The sequence below is a fragment of the Pristiophorus japonicus genome, chromosome 16 (genome assembly GCF_044704955.1).
Source record: "Pristiophorus japonicus isolate sPriJap1 chromosome 16, sPriJap1.hap1, whole genome shotgun sequence".
Lineage (NCBI taxonomy): Eukaryota > Metazoa > Chordata > Chondrichthyes > Pristiophoridae > Pristiophorus > Pristiophorus japonicus.
Window position 1 is genome coordinate 63,980,063 of NC_091992.1, and position 19,189 is coordinate 63,999,251.

Genomic DNA, 19,189 nt, shown 5'->3' on the forward strand with positions numbered 1-19,189 from the left:
GGGGGGGGGGGGTGTGTGTTTGGGGGTCGGGGGGGGGCAGTGTTGTGTTTGGGGGTCGGGGGGGGGGCAGTGTGTGTTTGGGGGTCGGGGGGGGCAGTGTGTGTTTGGGGGTCGGGGGGGGCAGTGTGTGTTTGGGGGTCGGGTGGGCAGTGTGTGTTTGGGGTCGGGGGCAGTGTGTGTTTGGGGGTCGGGGGGCAGTGTATGTTTGGGGGTCGGGGGGGCAGTGTGTGTTTGGGGGTCGGGGAGGCAGTGTGTGTTTGGGGGTCGGGGGGCAGTGTGTGTTTGGGGGTCGGGGGGGCAGTGTGTGTTTGGGGGTCGGGGGGGGGAGTGTGTGTTTGGGGGTCGGGGGGGGCAGTGTGTGTTTGGGGGTCGGGGGGGCAGTGTGTGTTTGGGGGTCGGGGGGGCAGTGTGTGTTTGGGGGTCGGGGGGGCAGTTGTGTGTTTGGGGGTCGGTGGGGGCAGTGTAGTTTTGGGGGTCAGGGGGGGGGCAGTGTTAGTTTGGGGGTCGGGGGGGGCAGTGGTGTTTGGGGTCGGGGGGCCAGTGTGTGTTTGGGGGTCGGGGGGGCAGTGTGTGTTGGGGGTCGGGGGGGGCAGTGTTAGTTTGGGGGTCGGGGGTCCCAGTGTTGGGGTGGGGAGCAGTGGACTGTGCTGAAAGCTTGCCCATGAGTTTGGAATGTTAAATATTCATTGTACCGTTGGCCAAATTTCTCATTGTAGGAGAAACAAGTTCCAATCTCCGAGAGACCTAAAGAATGGGCTCCACGTCCACCTCCAGAATTTGTTCGCGATGTTATGGGTAAGTGTTACTTTTATATTAGACCCCCCCCCCCCCCCCCCCCCCCACCCCACACATGTGCCCCCACTATTCTCCTTTCCTCCGTCTCCTCTTTCCCCCCCCCCCCCCCCGTCGTCGTCTTCCCTCTGTTCACTTCGCTCCCCGCCCCCTTCCCTCTATCCAAATAGTTCTTCTCCAGTCTCTCCTGGTAGCTAGGCTACCTTCCATTCTTGCTGCGTTCTGTGAATAAGAAGCACTATCACCCTGGAATGGCTGTCTTTGCTCTTCAGTGATGCTAAAGTTAAATGTTCTCAACACACCATTCTGGTTTCTCTCCCTTGCTGTGTTCTATTTTCCTTTTATAAATGCTCATTTCATTTTTTTTTTAATTCTTTCTTTGTAAATTTTCACCTTAAACATAGTTTGTAACGTTTGCTGCGGTGATGGAAGGAGGGCATGGAAGAGAGAATTATCGGAAAAGAGTTGGTGGGTTAGTGACTGGGTCATGATGGTCGATGAGCGTTGTGTTGTGAGACGGAGTAAATATGCAACACCTTGGATCAAAAGGGAGAGGTGGATAAACTATTTCTATGCCTGTAGAAGACTTTTGGATTCCTTTTTATGTAGTGATCAGTAAATTCCTAAACTTGAAGCTGTGTATTTTATGTTGTCGGAGCAGGGAGGGGGCGAGGTAGAACTGCAGCAGAATAGCTGGAACAGATAGGGCCAGTCGGAGCGACTGCTCGAGTAGTCCTTCCACCTGCTCTCTGCAGGCTGACTGTCTGTTGGATACAATGGGCCCAAGTTTCGGCCTCAGTTGCTCCTGATTTTTTGGAGCAACTGGTGTCGAACGGAGTATCTTAGAAATTTAAATTCTCGGCATTTAGTTTGCTCCAGTTCTAGTCAGTTGGAACAGTTTCACTTTGGAACAGAATTTTTTCCCAAAAGGGGGCGTGTCCAGCCACTTACGCCTATTTTCAAAGTTTCGGCAGTGAAAACTTACTCCAAACTAACTTAGAATGGAATAAGTGAAGATTTTTGTACGCTCGAAAAACCTTGTCTACACTTTAGAAAATCAGGTGTAGGTTTCAAATCAGGCGTAGGAATGGGGGGGGGGGGGGGGGTTAAAATGAAGTTTACAAACATTAAACACTTGAGTTTTACAAATAAAGAGCCATCATCAATAATATATGATAAAAACATCAATAAATCAACCAATAAATCAATCAAAAAAAATTAATAAGAAATAAAAATTTTTAAAAATCAATAAAACAAAACATTTTCTACTTACCGACTGCAGCACCGGGAGCCCTCCAACAGCGTGCTGGGATGCCCCCCCCCCCCAGTGTGTCTCTGCCAGTGTCTCTATCTCTCTGTCTGTCTGTATGTCTCTCACTCTGTCTGTCAGTGTCTGTGTTTCTGACGGGGAGGGGGAGGATGGGGATAGAGGGAGAGGGGGGTGCAGGGGGAGGGGAGAGAGGGGGAGGGAAGGAAGGGGGAGAAGGGAGAGAGGGAGGGGAAAGGGGGGGGAGAAGGGAGAAAGGGGGGAGAGGGGAAGGGGGGGGGGAGAAGGGGGGGGGAGGCTGAACGGGCCTAGCCCAAGACTTCGGGCAGGGCCCGTCCCCAGCACCAGATTTACAGGTAGGTGGCGTTGGGTCGGGAGCGCGGATCCGGTCCGGGGGGGAGGCGGTCGGGAGCACGGATCGGGTCGGGGGTGGGATGGAGGTCGGGTCCTGTCTGGGTCGGGGGGGTGGTGGGAGGGAGGTCGGGTGGGGGGGGGGTGGGGGGAGCGTGGGTCGGGTCCAGTCCGGGGGGTTGGGTCCAGTCCGGGGGTGGGGGGGGGGAGGGGGGAGCGGGAGTCGGGTCGGGTCGGGTTGGGAGGAAGCAGGAGCTGGACGTGGGGAGGAGCCTTATGCACGCAGCCCCAGTGAGGCCATTCGGCCAGGGCTAGGGGCTGCGTGCTTCGGGCCCCTCCCACACAGTTTTGGGCGCCTGGAGCGCGCATGTGCAGAGGTCCCGGCACTGTTTTCAGCGTAGGGACCTAGCTCCATCCCCTACAGCTCGTGCTGCGCCGCGCCGAGAGCCAGAGGACCAGCAGGGAGCCGGAGAATCTGGAAGTTTTTTTTAGGCGCACTTTGTGGCGCGAAAAACGGGCATCCACGTCGGGGCTGCGCCGTTCTAGGCGCGGCCCGAAACTTGGGCCCACTGAGTGTAGCTCGGTCCCACCTCAGTCCCTCTCCTCTCCGGACATTGGAATAAGTGGCAGTGCCACTGCTGATATGTGGTTGACAGTCCATAAGATCAGGCTTCAGTAGGCGTTCTTGATTTGCAAATCAGAAACTCTACTCTCTTTGAGCGCTGAGTGCTAATCATTGTCTTTACTGTACAGCCTTCCTTTGCTCCATAATGAGTGATACTTGTGCTGTGATGATAGGATCAAGTGCCGGTGCGGGCAGTGGAGAGTTCCATGTCTACAGACACCTCCGTCGAAGGGAGTACATGAGAGAGGAATTCATGGAAAAGCACGCAGCACAGGTCTGTATAGTTGCAGTGTTCAGGAACAAGCAATCATGCAAGTGAAAGGAGTGCAGCAATAGTGCAAAATCCAAGCACAACTGAAGCTCGTGTGATCACAACTACCTGCATTCGGTGCGCTGTGAAATGTAACGGTTACAATGAGCTGTGCTGCATTCTCTGCTGCTAATGTGTTTTTTGGCTTGGGTGATTCTGCATTGGCTCTCAGCAGTCTGAAAGTGGAATCAGTGAGGGTCCTTGTGCTGTGTGAGTCATCTCCTGGCGCCTGATAGTCCTGTCAGGATAGTGGCCCGGAGGCTCGGCACGGCACGTCTCCAGCGGCTCAGGAAATTGCTTTTTAAAAGCCCAAAAATATTTTCATGGTAATATGTTTTCTGAATGTTCAGTGGATGAGTACTTGAGATTTTTAAAAAAACTTCCCTTTTCTAAATGGGAATTTATCCTTGGAAAATGGTAAGTGCTGTTTTTGAAAAATTAACTTTGAAGATGGATGGCATTCAGTGAATTAGCAGGGTTTCTCATGGGAGGGGTGGGGGTGGTGACCTGGTTTTGGGGTGGGGGGGGTGGTGACCTGGTTTTTGGGGTGGGGGGATGGTGACCTGGTTTTTGGGGGGGTGGGGTGGTGACCTGGTTTTTAGGGGGAAAGTGGTGGTGACCTGTTTTTTTTGGGGGGGGGGTGATGACCTGGTTTTGGGGGGGGGGTGGTGACCTGGTTTTGGGGGGGCGGGGTTGCCACCTGGTTTTTGGGGGGGGGGCGACCTGGTTTTGGGGGGGGGTTGCCACCTGGTTTTGGGGGGGGGGTGTCACCTGGTTTTGGGGGGGGCTGTCACTTGGTTTTGGGGGGATGGTGTGACCTAGCTTTGGGGGGGGGGGTGACCTGGTTTTGGGGGGTGGGGTGACCTGGTTTGGGGTGGGGGTGGGGTGGGGTGACCTGGTTTGGGGAGAGGGGTGGGTGGGGTGACCTGGTTTGGGGAGGGGGGTGGGTGGGGTGACCTGGTTTGGGGAGGGGGGTGGGTGGGGTGACCTGGTCTGGGATGGGGAGGGGGGGGAATGGGGTGACCTGGTTTGGGGAGGGGAGGGGGGGGGATCGGGTGACCTGGTTTGGGGAGGGAGGGGGGGGAATGGGGTGACCTGGTTTGGGGAGGGGGGGGGGTGGGGTGACCTGTTTTTGGGAGGGAGGGGTGGGGTGAGGTGACCTGTTTTTGGGAAGGGGGGTGGGGTGGGGTGGGGTGACCTGGTTTTGGGGGGGGATGGGGTGACCTGGTTTGGGGAGGGGAGGAGGGGGGGATGGGGTGACCTGGTTTTGGGAGGGGGGCGGTGGGGTGACCTGTTTTTGGGAGGGGGGTGTGGGGTGAGGTGATCTGGTTTGGGGAGGGGAGGGGCGGGGGGGGGAATGGGGTGACCTGGTTTGGGGAGGGGGGGGGCGGGGTTGACCTGGTTTTGGGGGGGGGGTGGGGTGACCTGGATTTGGGGCGGGGGGTGACCTGGTTTGGGGAGGGGGGTAGGGGTGCTGACTGAGCTGTCTTCAGAGGCTTTGACTGACAGTTGGTTGATGGTTGGTTCTAGTGACAGTGATGACCAGTGCTGAAGCAACCAAGAACTGAAAATGAATTTTAACCAGGGGAAACATAGTTAGGCTATGAAAACGAGGCCTGCCTCCAAATATCAGATCATTAACCTTTGTCTTAATGATACTGACGATTGGCTGTAGCCTGAATGATGTGGCCTGACTGAAGTCGATGGGATAACATTGACGGGCCTTCCAGTGCATATACTGCGGAAAATGTAACTTGCTCCAGTTGCAGGCTATTCTGTTCTCGGCACTCACAGGGTTGCCAGTTTGTGATCAGCAGAGCTGTGAGTCTGCACGTGGAATGGCCTTTCTTTGTGAAAGGATGGAAGCCTGACTTGTAACAGCCATACATGTGGATTTGCTGAGGATCTGCACAACGATGATGCTAAAGTTAAAGCAGAAGCATAGAAATCGATTGGAATGGAAGAGCATTGACCTTCGGATTGATGTCGGGCAACAGCTTCTTAGCCTACATACAATGGGAGTAGAGGCAGGTATATCTGTTTGCAAACAATACTAAGACTGGGGTTGTGGATGAAAGGAGGGGTTTTGAGGTTCAGATACACAAGTTTTTAAAAGCTGGCTCTCTGGAGTGATTTTAAAAAGGCTATTGGGCTGCATCGCATGGTACAAGAAAGCATTGCTGTAGTTACAGAGCTGGTCACAGCTGATTTGGGGTATTGTGTTTGGTTCTGGGCTCCTCGTCTCAGGAAGGATACACTGACCTTGGAAGGAGTCCAGCAGGTCGGCAGGGTGACCCTGGGATGAAGGAAGTGAGCTGTGATATTTTGGGTAACTAGCTGGAGATAGGGAAGTTAATTGAGGTGTTTAAAATATTGAAGGGAATTGAGAAATGAGCAGTGGGAGGGGGAGAATTCTTCCGTCCAGTAGAGGAATACATCATCTTGCAACGAGAGCTAAGCCAGTTAACAAATCCAGGAAGCTATGCCCATGCCGAGGTTGGTTGGGAAGTGAAATACACTGAGCACATAAGATCAACAATACAGAATCAATTGAGGCGTTTCAAAGGGAGATCGGGGAAATAAGAATAAGGAAACAGGGAGGTAAATAATAAGGAGACAGGGTGGGAAATTGAGGTTTCACCACCCCGGCTAACAGAATACAGAATATGCTCAATGGGCCGAATGACAGAGACCTGTTCCTAATTAATAACTCAATAATTGATCCGATTACTGCTTCACATTAAGTGGCAAAAGAAAAGCTGAGTAACTTCCCTTTTCATGAGGCTTGCATAATGTGGCTTGAAATAAAGTAGTCCCCGTTGTTTATAGAGATTTGCCCACTGAGGTGTAATGTGTATTTTCATACTGGGGCTCATTAACCGACTCGGCGGTAAACAGCTGAAGTAAGCGTACTGTGATAGATCAGCTGCAGCCACTGCTGGGAGATCTGGGTTTTAAATCGGCAAGGGCCGCGATCCAGTAATTGAGGTCATCACGCCATAACCAGGTGGGAAGAGCTTTTATTGACCAGCTCAGACTGCTGGAAATAGTTGGTGTGCTTAATATGTTATAAGCAGTGCCCTTGTAATTGACTCCTATAGAGATGGGCAATTGCTAGTGTTAATCACCCAGGATGGGCAGCTGGCATCATAAGAAATAGGAGCAGGAGTCGGCCATACGGCCCCTCGAGCCTGCTCTGCCATTTAATCAGATCATGGCTAATCTTCGACAACTCCGTTTTCCTGCCCGATCTCCATATCCCTAGACTCCAAAAATCTATCTATCTCAGACTTGAATATATTCAGAGACTCAGCGTCCACAGCCCTCTGAAACAGAGAATTCTAAAGATTCACAACCCTCTGAGTGAAAAAATTATTCTCATCTCTCTCTTAAATGGCTGACCCCTTATCCTGGGGCTATGCCCCCTGGTTCTCGACACTCCAGCCAGGGGAATCAGCCTCTCAGTGTCTACCCTGTCAATCCCTTTCAGAATCTTATGTTTCAATGAGATCACCTCTCATTCTCTAAACTCCAGAGAGTATAGGCCCATTCTACACAATCTCTCATCATAAGGCAGTCCTCTCATCCCAGGAATCAATCTAGTGAACCTCCATTGCACCGCCTCCAAGGCAAGTATATCCTTCCTTAGATAAAGAGACCAGAACTGTGCCCAGTCCTCCAGATGTGGTCTCACCAAGGCTTACTCTTGTACTCCAATAAAGGACAACATGCCATTTGCCTTCCTCATTACTTGCTGTTACCTGCATACTCGCTTTCTGTGTTTCTTGCACCAGGACACCCAACTCTCTCTCAACACCAACATTTAAAAGTTTCTCCCCATTTAAAAAATATTCTATTTTTCTATTCTTCCTATCAAAGTGAATAACCTCACATTTCCCTACATTATACTTCATCTGCCACCTTACTGCCCACTCACTTAGTCTATCTATATCTCTTTGCAGATGCTTTGTGTTCTCCTCACAGCTTACTGTCCCACCTAGCTTTGTATATTCTGCAAACTTAGATACATTACACTTGGTCCCTTCATCCAGGTCATTAGTACAGATTGTGAATAGCTGAGGCCCCAGCACTGATCCTTGCAACACCCCACTATTTACATCCTGCCAACCTGAAAAAGGCCCGTTTATCCCTACTCCCTGTTTTCTGTCTGTTAACCAATCCTCCATCCATGCTAATACAGTACCTCCAATCCCATGAGCCCTTATCTTGTGTAATAACCATTTATGAGGCACCTTATCGAATGCCTTTTGGAAATCCAAATATACGACATCCACTGGTCCCCCTTTATCTATCCTGATAGTTACATCCTCAAAAAACTCTTAATACATTTGTCAAACATGATTTCCCTTTCATAAACCATGTTGACTCTGCCTAATCATGTTATGGTTTTCTAAGTGCCTTGATACCATTTGCTTAACAATGGATTCTTCCAGCATTTTCCTGACAACTGATGTCAGTCTAACTGGCCTGTAGTTCCCTGTTTTCTCCCTCCTTTCTTGAATAGCGGTGTTACATTTGCTACCTTCCAATCCGCTAGGACCGTTCTAGAATCTGGGGCAAAACCAATGCATCCACTATCTTGGCAGCCACCTCTTTTAGAACCCGAGGATGTAGGCCGTCAGTTCCGGGAGATTTGTCGGTTTTTAGTCCTATTAGTTTCTCTTGTACTTGTCTTAATCAGGGCTAGCTTCCTCCTTTATCATTCTGCCTGTCATTTCGAAACGTCAAGTACCCTGGAACATTTAGTTCCCAACCTTGGTCACCTTGCAACCACGTCTCTGAAATGGCTATTAGATCAAATCCATTTATCTCTTTGTGCCACTAGTTCGTCTGTCTTGTTACAAATGCTCTGCATTCAGATAATGAGCCTTTAATTTATTTTTTTACCATTATTCCCTACCTTATTCTCTCGTGCACTGCTATCATTAAACTCTCTGTCCCTTCCTGTCACACTCTGCTTATTTTTTTTTACCCAAATCGCTGCACTGCTCTATTGCATTGAGCTTTCTCTTAAGATATCTAAACTTCCCCTCACACCACCCCCCCCCCATTTTTTAGTTTAAAGCCCTATCTACAGCCCTAGTGTTTCGATTCGCCGGGCCGCTGAATATTTAAGTGGAGCCCGTCGCGACAGAACAGCGCCCTCTTTCCCCAGTACTGTGCTATTGTTTTAACTCAGCGAGAATTGTAGTTCCGACACAAAGCAAGATACTGCGGATGCAATACAGGCAGCCTCTGAGAGAAGGAAACCGTTTCTAGACAGATGCTGCCTGACCTGAGTTTTTCTAGCATTTTTTGTTTTTATTTGTAATTGTGACAGTCTGATGCTGTACTCGGATCTTTCCAATAAAATGGAAAAGCCCCAGAAAACACCGAGGAGGAGAACGCGCTTGGGTCTGTGCTCCTGCATGGGCATTAAACGTGTGATTGTCTTTGAAATATCTGATAAGTGCGATGGAGTACTATTGCAGGGCAGTGTTGTGTGGCCATGTGATTCACCTGAGGATCCGTTACTTTGCAGCATCGTCTGGAGGATGAATTCCAGAGGAAACTAGACGAGAACCGGAGGGTGGCTGAAGAGAAGACACAGAAACGCAGGAAGAAGCGGTAAAAGCAACCGGACTACTCCTGGATCCAGGACACCCTGCAAGTGGTTAGACATTGCAGTTCGTAGCAAGTTCCCATTTTCATAGAAACTTACAGCAGAAAAGGAGGCCGTTCAGCCCATTGTGCCTATACTGGCAGTTTGAAAGAGCAGTTGTCCTTAGTTCCACGTGGCCGCTTTTTATCTGTAACTTGTCTTCATCCTCAAGTACCTGTCCAACTCCCTTTTATCTCCACTGCAATTGGTGCAAAGTTGTAATGAAGAGCAATGTGATCAGAATTGTCATCCTGTGGTGACTTTTCTTTATGGGTTTGAGGTGTTTCTATTTGTAGAGTAGCCTAGTCACAGAGCAAGGCTGTCCCAGGGTCAATTCCCTCCCCGTGCAGCATTAGCTGGTCTCGGCCAGGGTGATCCTATAGGTGTTATGATTTGTCTTGATGGATCAACATTGCATCCTCATTATAAGCTGGGGAACACTGCAGACAACTTTCACAGGAGCCTGAATGGTATCAGCATGTTCTCCAAGCAAGGATTCAGTACATGGGGAAAGTACTGGCCAATCTAATCAGTGATATACTAACTGTAAGCACAGATTTTTACTAGGTTGGGAAGAATTAATCGATGTAATTGAGTTAATTTGCTGCTGGTATTTTTTCTCATTACAGGCAGAAGTTAAAGGAAAAGAAACTCTTGGCGAAGAAAGCCAAGAAGGTGCAGCCGAAAGCAGCACATGGTGAGTCAGGCTCGCTATATTAATATTTAACCTCCATTGCCATCTGAGTCACAAGACACTTATTCTGATCTGTTCCTCCCCTGGAACAATTTAATGAACAGCGATTACTGAGTGGGTCATCCTAATCCTTGTTGCCTGCTTTCTGGCTTCGACGATGCACCTCATACTGTTTAAGAAATGTGCTCTTTATTTTGAAGAGCATAATCCTAATGTGACTCGTGCGTAGCGATTGGTGCTGGGCCTAGTCTGGAAGAGGCTGCAGCAAACTCCTCAACCTGTTGGTCTAATGGTCTTCATAAGGGAACCTTTCAATAAGAACATAAGAAATGGGAGTCGGCGATTTGGCCCCTCGAGACTGCTTCACCATTCAATAAGATCATGGCTGATCTGATCCTGGCCTCAACTCCACTTCCCTGCCTGCTCCCCATAATCTTTGACACCTTCATCGTTCAAAAATCTGTCTATCTCCACCTTAAGTATATTCAATGACCCAGCTTCCACAGCTCTCTGGGGCAGAGAATTCCACAGATTGGTGACCCTCTGAGAGAAGAAATTCCTCTTTATTTCCATTGTAAGTGGGCGACCTCTTACTCTGAAACTATACCCCCTGGTTCTAAATTCCCCCACAAGTGGAAACATCCTCTCTGCATCTACCCTGTCAATAAGATCACTTCTGTCTTCTAAACTCCAATGAGTGTATAGGCCTAGCCTGCCCCAACTTTCTTCATAAGTCAACATCTTCATCTCCAGAATAAACCTTCTCTGAACTGCCTCCAATGCAACTATATCCCTCCTAAATAAAGAGACCAAAACTGTATGTAGTACTCCAGGTGTGGTCTCTCCAACAACAACAGTTGTAGCAGGACTTCTCTGCTTTTATACTCCATTCCCCTTGCAATAAAGGCCAACCTTCCATTTGCCTTTCTAATTATTTGCTGTATCTGCATACTAACTTTTTGTGTTTCATGCACAAGGAACCCCCAGATCCGTCTACTGCAGCATTTTGTAATCGCTCCCTATTTAAATAATAATTTGCTATTTTTTTTTCCTACCAAAGTAGATAACCTCACATTTTTCCACTTTATATTCCATCTGCCAAATTTTTGCCCACTCACTTAGCCTATCGATATCCCTTTGCAGATTCTTTACGCCCTCCTCACAACTTGCTTTTCCATCTATCATCAGTAAATTTGGCTACATTACACTTGGTCCCTTCATCCAAGTCATTTAATATAGATTGTAAATAGTTGAGGCCCCAGCACCGATCCCTGCGGCACCCCACTAGTTACAGTTTGCCAACCGGAAAATGACCCATTTATCCCGACTCCCTGTTTTCTGTAAGTCAGCCAACCCTCTATCCATGCCAATATATTACCCCCAACTCCGTGAGCTCTTATTTTACGCTGTAACCTTTTATGTGGCATCTTATCGAATGCCTATTGGAAATTCAAATACACCACATTCACTGGGTCCCTCCTTATCTACTCTGCTTGTTACATCCTCAAAGAACTCCAGAAAATTTGTCAAACATGATTTCCCTTTCATAAAACCATGCTGACTCTGCTTGACTGTATTATGATTTGCTAAATGTACTGCTACTACTTCCTTAATAATGGACTCCAGCATTTTCCTTACGACAGATGTTAGGCTAACTGGTCTATAGTTTCCTGCTTTCTGTCTCCCTCCTTTCTTAAATAGGGGCGTTACATTTGCGTAAGGTCAATATCTAACTCCCTCTTGAATATATCCAATGAACTGGCATCAACAACTCTCTGCGGCAGGAAATTCCACAGGTTAACAACTCTCTGAGTGAAGAAGTTTCTCCTCATCTCAGTCCTAAATGGCTTACCCCTTATCCTAAGACTATGTCCCCTGGTTCTGGACTTCCCCAACATCGGGAACATTCTTCCCGCATCTAACCTGTCCAGTCCCGTCAGAATCTTATACATTTCTATGAGATCCCCTCTCATCCTTCTAAACTCCAGTGAATAAAGGCCCAGTTGATCCAGTCTCTCCTCATGACAGTCCAGCCATCCCTGGAATCAGTCTGGTGAACCTTCGCTACACTCCCTCAATAGCAAGAACGTCCTTCCTCAGATTAGGAGACCTAGACTGAACACAATATTTCAGGTGAGGCCTCACCAAGGCCCTGTACAACTGCAGTAAGACCTCCCTGCTCCTATACTCAAATCCCCTAGCTATGAAGGCCAACATACCATTTGCCTTCTTCACCGCCTGCTGTACCTGCATGCCAACTTTCAATGAATGATGAACCAAGACACCCAGGTCTCGTTGCACCTCCCCTTTTCCTAATCTGCCACCATTCAGATGATCTGCCTTTGTGTTTTTGCCCCCAAAATGGATAACCTCACATTTATCCACATTATACTGCATCTGCCATGCATTTGTCCACTCAACTAACCTGTCCAAGTCACCCTGCAGCCTCTTAGCGTCCTCCTCACAGTTCACACCGCCACCTAGTTTAGTGTTATCTGCAAACTTGGAGATATTACACTAAATTCCTTCATCTAAATCGTTAATGTATATTGTAAAGAGATGGGGTCTCAGCACTGAGCCCTGCGGGACTCCACTAGTCACTGCCTGCCATTCTGAAAAGGACCCGTTTATCCCGACTCTCTGCTTCCTCTCTGCCAACCAGTTCCCTATCCACGTCAGTATATTACCCCCAATACCATGCGCTTTGATTTTGCACATCAATCTCTTGTGCGGGACCTTGTCAAAAGCCTTTTGAAAGTCCAAATACACCACATCCACAGGTTCTCCCTTGTCTACTCTGCTAGTTACATCCTCAAAAAGTTCCAGAATATTCGTCGAGCATGATTTCCCTTTCATAAATCCATGCTGACTTGGTCCGATCCTGTCACTGCTTTCCAAATGCGCTGCTATTTCATCCTTAATGATTGATTCCAACATTTTCCCCACTATTGATGTCAGGCTAACCGGTCTATAATTACCCGTTTTCTCTCTCCCTCCTTTTTTAAAAAGTGGTGTTACATTAGCTACCCTCCAGTCCATTGGAACTAATCCAGAGTTGATAGACTGTTGGAAAATGATCATCAATGCATCCATTATTTCTAGGGCCACTTCCTTAAGTACTCTGGGATGCAGACTATCAGGCCCCGTGGATTTATCGACCTTCAATCCCATCAATTTCCCTAACACAATTTCCCGCCTAATAAGGATATCCTTCAGTTCCTCTTTCTCACTCGACCCACTGTCCTCTAGTACATTCGGAAGGTTATTTGGGTCTTCCTTCGTGAAGACAGAACCAAAGTATTTGTTCAATTGGTCTGCCATTTCTTTGTTCCCCATTATAAATTCACCTGAATCCGACTGCAAGGGACCTACGTTTGTCTTCACTAATCTTTTTCTTTTCACATATTTCACATAGTCACTTTTTATGTTCCCTGCAAGCTTCCTCTCGTACTCCATTTTCCCCCTCTTAATTAAACCCTTAGTCCTCCTCTAATGAATTCTAGATTTCTCCCAGTCCTCAGGTTTGTTGCTTTTTCTAGCCAATTTATATGCCTCTTCCTTGGTTTTAACACTATTCTTAACTTCTCTAGTTAGCCACGGTTGAGCCACCTTCCCTGTTTTATTTTTACTCCAGACAGGGATGTACAATTGCTGAAGTTCATCCATGTGATCTTTAAATATTTGCCATTGCTTATCCACCGTCAACCCTTTAAGTATCCTTTGCCATTCTATTCTAGCCAATTCACTCCTCATACCATCGAAGTTACCTTTCCTTAAGTTCAGGACCCTAGTTTCTGAATTAACTGTGTCACTCTCCATCTTCATAAAATATTCTACCATATTATGGTCACTCTTCCCCAAAGGGCCTCGCACAACAAGATTGCTAATTAGTCCCTTCTCATTACACTCCAAATTTGGAGCTGCACCAACTTTTTTTATGTGATCGAAGTTTTGAGGAGTTGAAGGCCCTCAGCTGTAGGGCAGAGAATTGTACTGAGATGTGACTATAAGCATAAAGAAATAACGGCATTCTTTTAAACACAGGAGCTGGAGTTTCTATAACCTCCGACTTCACAAATCTCACTACTTTTATTAACCAAAATTGAGTTGTGACCTGCATCCTGAGGAGTAAGATAGTCTAGTGGCAATGGGTTAGCAAGCCATAGTTGTGGAGTTAAATTCAACAAATCTGGTATTTTGTGGACTGGCACCAGATAATGTCAGTGTAAACTGCCAGATTGGATCGCTAATGTCCTCTCAGGGAGTAAATCTCTCCTACCCAGTCTGGACTACACGTGACTCCTGTCCCACACCACATGACTGGCCCTTAACATCCTCAAGGCAATAAATGTCACCACATCTTAAAAACAAATAACAATCTCGGCCCTCACCCAGTGTTTACTTAATAGCAGTTGGATAGTGGCCTTGAAAGGATACAGCTTCATCTTGGGAGCAGAAGAATGCACAGTATGTGTTCCTTATAAAACTGGATCATGTGACCTGCCATGCGTAATGTGGGAGATTCACAAATGTATTATAAAAATAGTACTTGTGTGCAGCTTTCCTGTTTAGATTGTGTCACAACTTGGCGCTCTCACTCTCGCTGTCTGTATCTGTCCCCACTCTCGCTGTCTGTATCTGTCCCCGCTTTCGCTGTCTGTATCTGTCCCCGCTCTCGCTGTCTGTATCTGTCCCCGCTCTCGCTGTCTGTATCTGTCCCCGCTCTCGCTGTCTGTATCTGTCCCCGCCCTCGCTGTCTGTATCTGTCCCCGCTCTCGCTGTCTGTATCTGTCCCCGCTCTCGCTGTCTGTATCTGTCCCCGCTCTCGCTGGCTGTATCTGTCCCCGCTCTCGCTGGCTGTATCTGTCCCCGCTCTCGCTGGCTGTATCTGTCCCCGCTCTCGCTGGCTGTATCTGTCCCCGCTCTCGCTGGCTGTATCTGTCCCCGCTCTCGCTGGCTGTATCTGTCCCCGCTTTCGCTGTCTGTATCTATCCCCGCTCTCGCTGTCTGTATCTGTCCCCGCTCTCGCTGTCTGTATCTGTCCCCGCTCTCGCTGTCTGTATCTGTCCCCGCCCTCGCTGTCTGTATCTGTCCCCGCTCTCGCTGTCTGTATCTGTCCCCGCTCTCGCTGGCTGTATCTGTCCCCGCTCTCGCTGGCTGTATCTGTCCCCGCTCTCGCTGGCTGTATCTGTCCCCGCTCTCGCTGGCTGTATCTGTCCCCGCTCTCGCTGGCTGTATCTGTCCCCGCTCTCGCTGGCTGTATCTGTCCCCGCTCTCGCTGGCTGTATCTGTCCCCGCTCTCGCTGTCTGTATCTGTCCCCGCTCTCGCTGGCTGTATCTGTCCCCGCTCTCGCTGGCTGTATCTGTCCCCGCTCTCGCTGGCTGTATCTGTCCCCGCTCTCGCTGTCTGTATCTGTCCCCGCTCTCGCTGTCTGTATCTGTCCCCGCTCTCGCTGTCTGTATCTGTCCCCGCTCTCGCTGTCTGTATCTGTCCCCGCTCTCGCTGTCTGTATCTGTCCCCGCTCTCGCTGTCTGTATCTGTCCCCGCTCTCGCTGTCTGTATCTGTCCCCGCTCTCGCTGTCTGTATCTGTCCCCGCTCTCGCTGTCTGTATCTGTCCCCGCTCTCGCTGTCTGTATCTGTCCCCGCTCTCGCTGTCTGTATCTGTCCCCGCTCTCGCTGTCTGTATCTGTCCCCGCTCTCGCTGTCTGTATCTGTCCCCGCTCTCGCTGTCTGTATCTGTCCCCGCTCTCGCTGTCTGTATCTGTCCCCGCTCTCGCTGTCTGTATCTGTCCCCGCTCTCGCTGTCTGGATCTGTCCCCGCTCTCGCTGTCTGGATCTGTCCCCGCTCTCGCTGTCTGGATCTGTCCCCGCTCTCGCTGTCTGGATCTGTCCCCGCTCTCGCTGTCTGGATCTGTCCCCGCTCTCGCTGGCTGGATCTGTCCCCGCTCTCGCTGGCTGGATCTGTCCCCGCTCTCGCTGGCTGGATCTGTCCCCGCTCTCGCTGGCTGGATCTGTCCCCGCTCTCGCTGGCTGGATCTGTCCCCGCTCTCGCTGGCTGGATCTGTCCCCGCTCTCGCTGGCTGGATCTGTCCCCGCTCTCGCTGGCTGGATCTGTCCCCGCTCTCGCTGGCTGTATCTGTCCCCGCTCTCGCTGGCTGGATCTGTCCCGGCTCTCGCTGGCTGGATCTGTCCCCGCTCTCGCTGGCTGGATCTGTCCCCGCTCTCGCTGTCTGGATCTGTCCCCGCTCTCGCTGTCTGTATCTGTCCCCGCTCTCGCTGTCTGTATCTGTCCCCGCTCTCGCTGGCTGGATCTGTCCCCGCTCTCGCTGGCTGTATCTGTCCCCGCTCTCGCTGGCTGTATCTGTCCCCGCTCTCGCTGGCTGTATCTGTCCCCGCTCTCGCTGGCTGTATCTGTCCCCGCTCTCGCTGTCTGTATCTGTCCCCGCTCTCGCTGGCTGTATCTGTCCCCGCCCTCGCTGGCTGTATCTGTCCCCGCCCTCGCTGGCTGTATCTGTCCCCGCCCTCGCTGGCTGGATCTGTCCCCGCTCTCGCTGGCTGTATCTGTCCCCGCCCTCGCTGGCTGTATCTGTCCCCGCCCTCGCTGGCTGGATCTGTCCCCGCTCTCGCTGGCTGGATCTGTCCCCGCCCTCGCTCTCGGCCTGAAATTTCATTGAGCATCAAATCAGAAATCTGTATAAACAGTGACAAATGCAGCAATTAACTAAAATATAGATACACCGCCAATCAAGTCACAAAGTAAATTTCTCGTCCCCTTTTAAATCAGCGATGTAAAAATGATAAATAAGGTTTATAACAATTAAAAATGGAGTACATTGCAATTGGGTGATTATTCTTGGTTATAGGAACAGGAAGAGGCCGCTGTGTCCCTTGAGCCTGCTCCTCCATTCAATGAGATCATGGCTGATCTGTGACCTGACTCCATGTATCCGGCTCTTCCCCATATCCCCTAATACATTTGGTTAACAGAAATCTATCAATCTCGGATATAAAATTAACAATTGATCTAGCATTATTGCTGTTTGTGGAAGAGTTTTCCAAACTTTTACCACCCTCTGTGTGTAGAAGTGTTTCCTAATCCCACTCCTGAAAGGTCTGGCTCTAATTTATACACTATACCCGCTAGTCCCAGACTCTCTAACCAGCGGGAATAGTTTCTCTCGATCTACCCTTTCTGTTCCCCTTACTGTCTCGAAAGCTTCGATCAGATCATCTCTTAACCATCTAAATTCTAGGAATACAACCCTAGTTTGATAAATTTTTCCTTATAATTTAACCCTTGAAGTCCGGGTATCATTCTGGTAAACCGACGCTGCACTCCCTCCAAGGCCAATATATCCTCCCTAAGGTGTGATGCCCAGTGGGAGGACAGACACACCAATGTCAGTGTTCTCGACCAGGCCTACATCCCCAGCATCAAAGCACTGACCACACTCGACCATCACTATTGGGCAGGCCATATTACCCGTATGCCCGACACGAGACTCCCAAAGCAAGCGCTCTACTAGGAACTCCTACATGGCAAGCGCACCCCGGGTGGGCAGAGAATATGCTTCAAGGACACCCTCAAAGCCTCCTTGATAAAATGCAACATCTCCACCGGCACCTGAGAGTCCCTGGCCAAAGACCGCCCTAAGTAGAGGAAGAGCATCCGGGAGGGCGCTGAGCACCTCGAGTCTCGTCGGCGAGAGCATGCAGAAACCAAGCGCAGGCAGTGGAAGGAGCATGCGGCAAACCAGACTCCCCACCCACCCTTTCCTCCAACCACTATCTGTCCCACCTGTGACGGAGACTGTAATTCCCGTATTGGACTGTTCAGTCACCTGAGAACTCACTTTTAGAGTGGAAGCAAGTCTTCCTCGATTCCGAGGGACTGTCTGTGATGACAGTGCTCCAGGTGTGGTCTAACCAGGGCTTTGTACAGCTGCAGCATAACTTCTACCCACTTGTATTCTAGTCCTCTAGATATAAAGGCCAGCATTCCATTAGCCTTTTTGATTGTTTCCTGTAACTGACCATGACATTTTAATCACCAATGTACTGGACCCACAAGTCTCTTTGGACCTTCACTGTTTCCAGCCCTTCACCATTTAGAAAGTTCCCTGTTCTATCCCTTTTAGGTCTAAAGTGGATGATCTCACATTTGCCTACATTGAAATGCATTTGCCAGTTTTGCCCTTCACTTAATCAATTAATGTCACTTTGTAATTGTATGCTTCCATCTACACTGCTTACAGTGCCGCCTATCTTGGTGTCATCGGCAAGTTTGGATATATGACTTTCTAGGGCATCTAAGTCGTTACTAAATACGGTGAATAGTTGAGGCCCCAGCACTGAGTCGCACTTTAACATCACCTCAGCCTCTGAAAAGCCCTGGGGATTGAATGGCTGCTTTCCCCAGCTCTGACATTGGGTTCATGAGGTAACCACCATGGTTCACAAAATGCCTCCCACTCTCCGCTCGTGCGGTTGGCCAAACTTCGATCAGTCGGACTCTGAGCTAAACACTGTGACAGCTCGCTGAATCTTTCCCCAGATAGAGCATGAAGCTTCGAACCTTTTTGACGAGAGTAGATTATTGCTTTAGCTCTGGGTAAATGGGGCTAAATGACTGTTTGTCCTTTGTGTTTGTACTAAAGTTGGAATTTGATTGGTCAGAGCAGGTTTCATGGCCCTGTGGCGCTATTTAGCTGCAGTATGTATGGAAAGCTCTGATTTACTTTAGGTTGACCAATATTCTGGGAGTTTTCCACCTTGAATTGCTTAGGCGGACAAAGGTTAAACTCAGAATGCAGTGTCCTTCTGTGAATCGATGTAAAATCTTTTCCAACCTGTGCTTCAGGCTCTGATGAAACTAGCAGCAGTGAGGAAGAGGAAGAGGAAGAGGAAGAGGTGAAAAGCCCAATGGAGAAGGTGGATGATTCCGAAGAAGCCAGCTTTGTGATGGGTGGGCAGTGAGCTGAGCCCCGATTGGGGGACGGAAATTCTGGGCCAGTACTTGATCGGCACTGGGATGTGCGGTAGTGGAAGATTTGCTGATCAGATACTTGGAACCCAAGTTGCCTTTTCTATGCACAGGACAAGCAAGGATCTGACGTTCACTTCACGATTAGTCAGATTTCTGGTACATTTGATATTCAAATGGCAAATGCATTGCTAAGTGCTGACTCTCTTGCACAGTGTATTCAACATACAAAGTTAATAAAACATTTTATACAAAGTACTATGGTTTTAATGAGTATATCTTCTGCCTATTTGTTGGTCTTTGTAAAATGATTTAATTCCAAGAAAAGTGAGAGACTGATAAAACATCTAAATACTGCTGTCACTACTGGGTGTCACGGGTGTTCATAGGAGCAGGAGTAAGTCATTCAGATCTCTGACCGTGCTCTGTCTCTAAACCAAATCCCTGCACTCTCCACCTTCCCTAATTAGTGCCCTTTTAAACACTTCAGGCCATTTTGCATC

At 49.2% G+C, this 19,189-nt stretch overlaps 1 protein-coding gene across 1 annotated transcript in view; it reads left to right on the forward strand.

Annotated features, from left to right (window-relative positions):
• prkrip1 (PRKR interacting protein 1) overlaps positions 1 to 18,944 on the forward strand; it is a 21,125-nt gene extending 2,181 nt beyond the window's left edge. The window contains exons 2-6 of the mRNA XM_070856813.1: positions 717 to 795; positions 3,209 to 3,309; positions 8,888 to 8,973; positions 9,637 to 9,704; positions 18,564 to 18,944. Coding sequence (XP_070712914.1) covers positions 717 to 795; positions 3,209 to 3,309; positions 8,888 to 8,973; positions 9,637 to 9,704; positions 18,564 to 18,679 — 450 coding nt within the window. The 3' untranslated portion in view covers positions 18,680 to 18,944. The remainder of the gene's footprint in view (positions 1 to 716; positions 796 to 3,208; positions 3,310 to 8,887; positions 8,974 to 9,636; positions 9,705 to 18,563) is intronic.
• Positions 18,945 to 19,189: the final 245 nt, after the last annotated feature.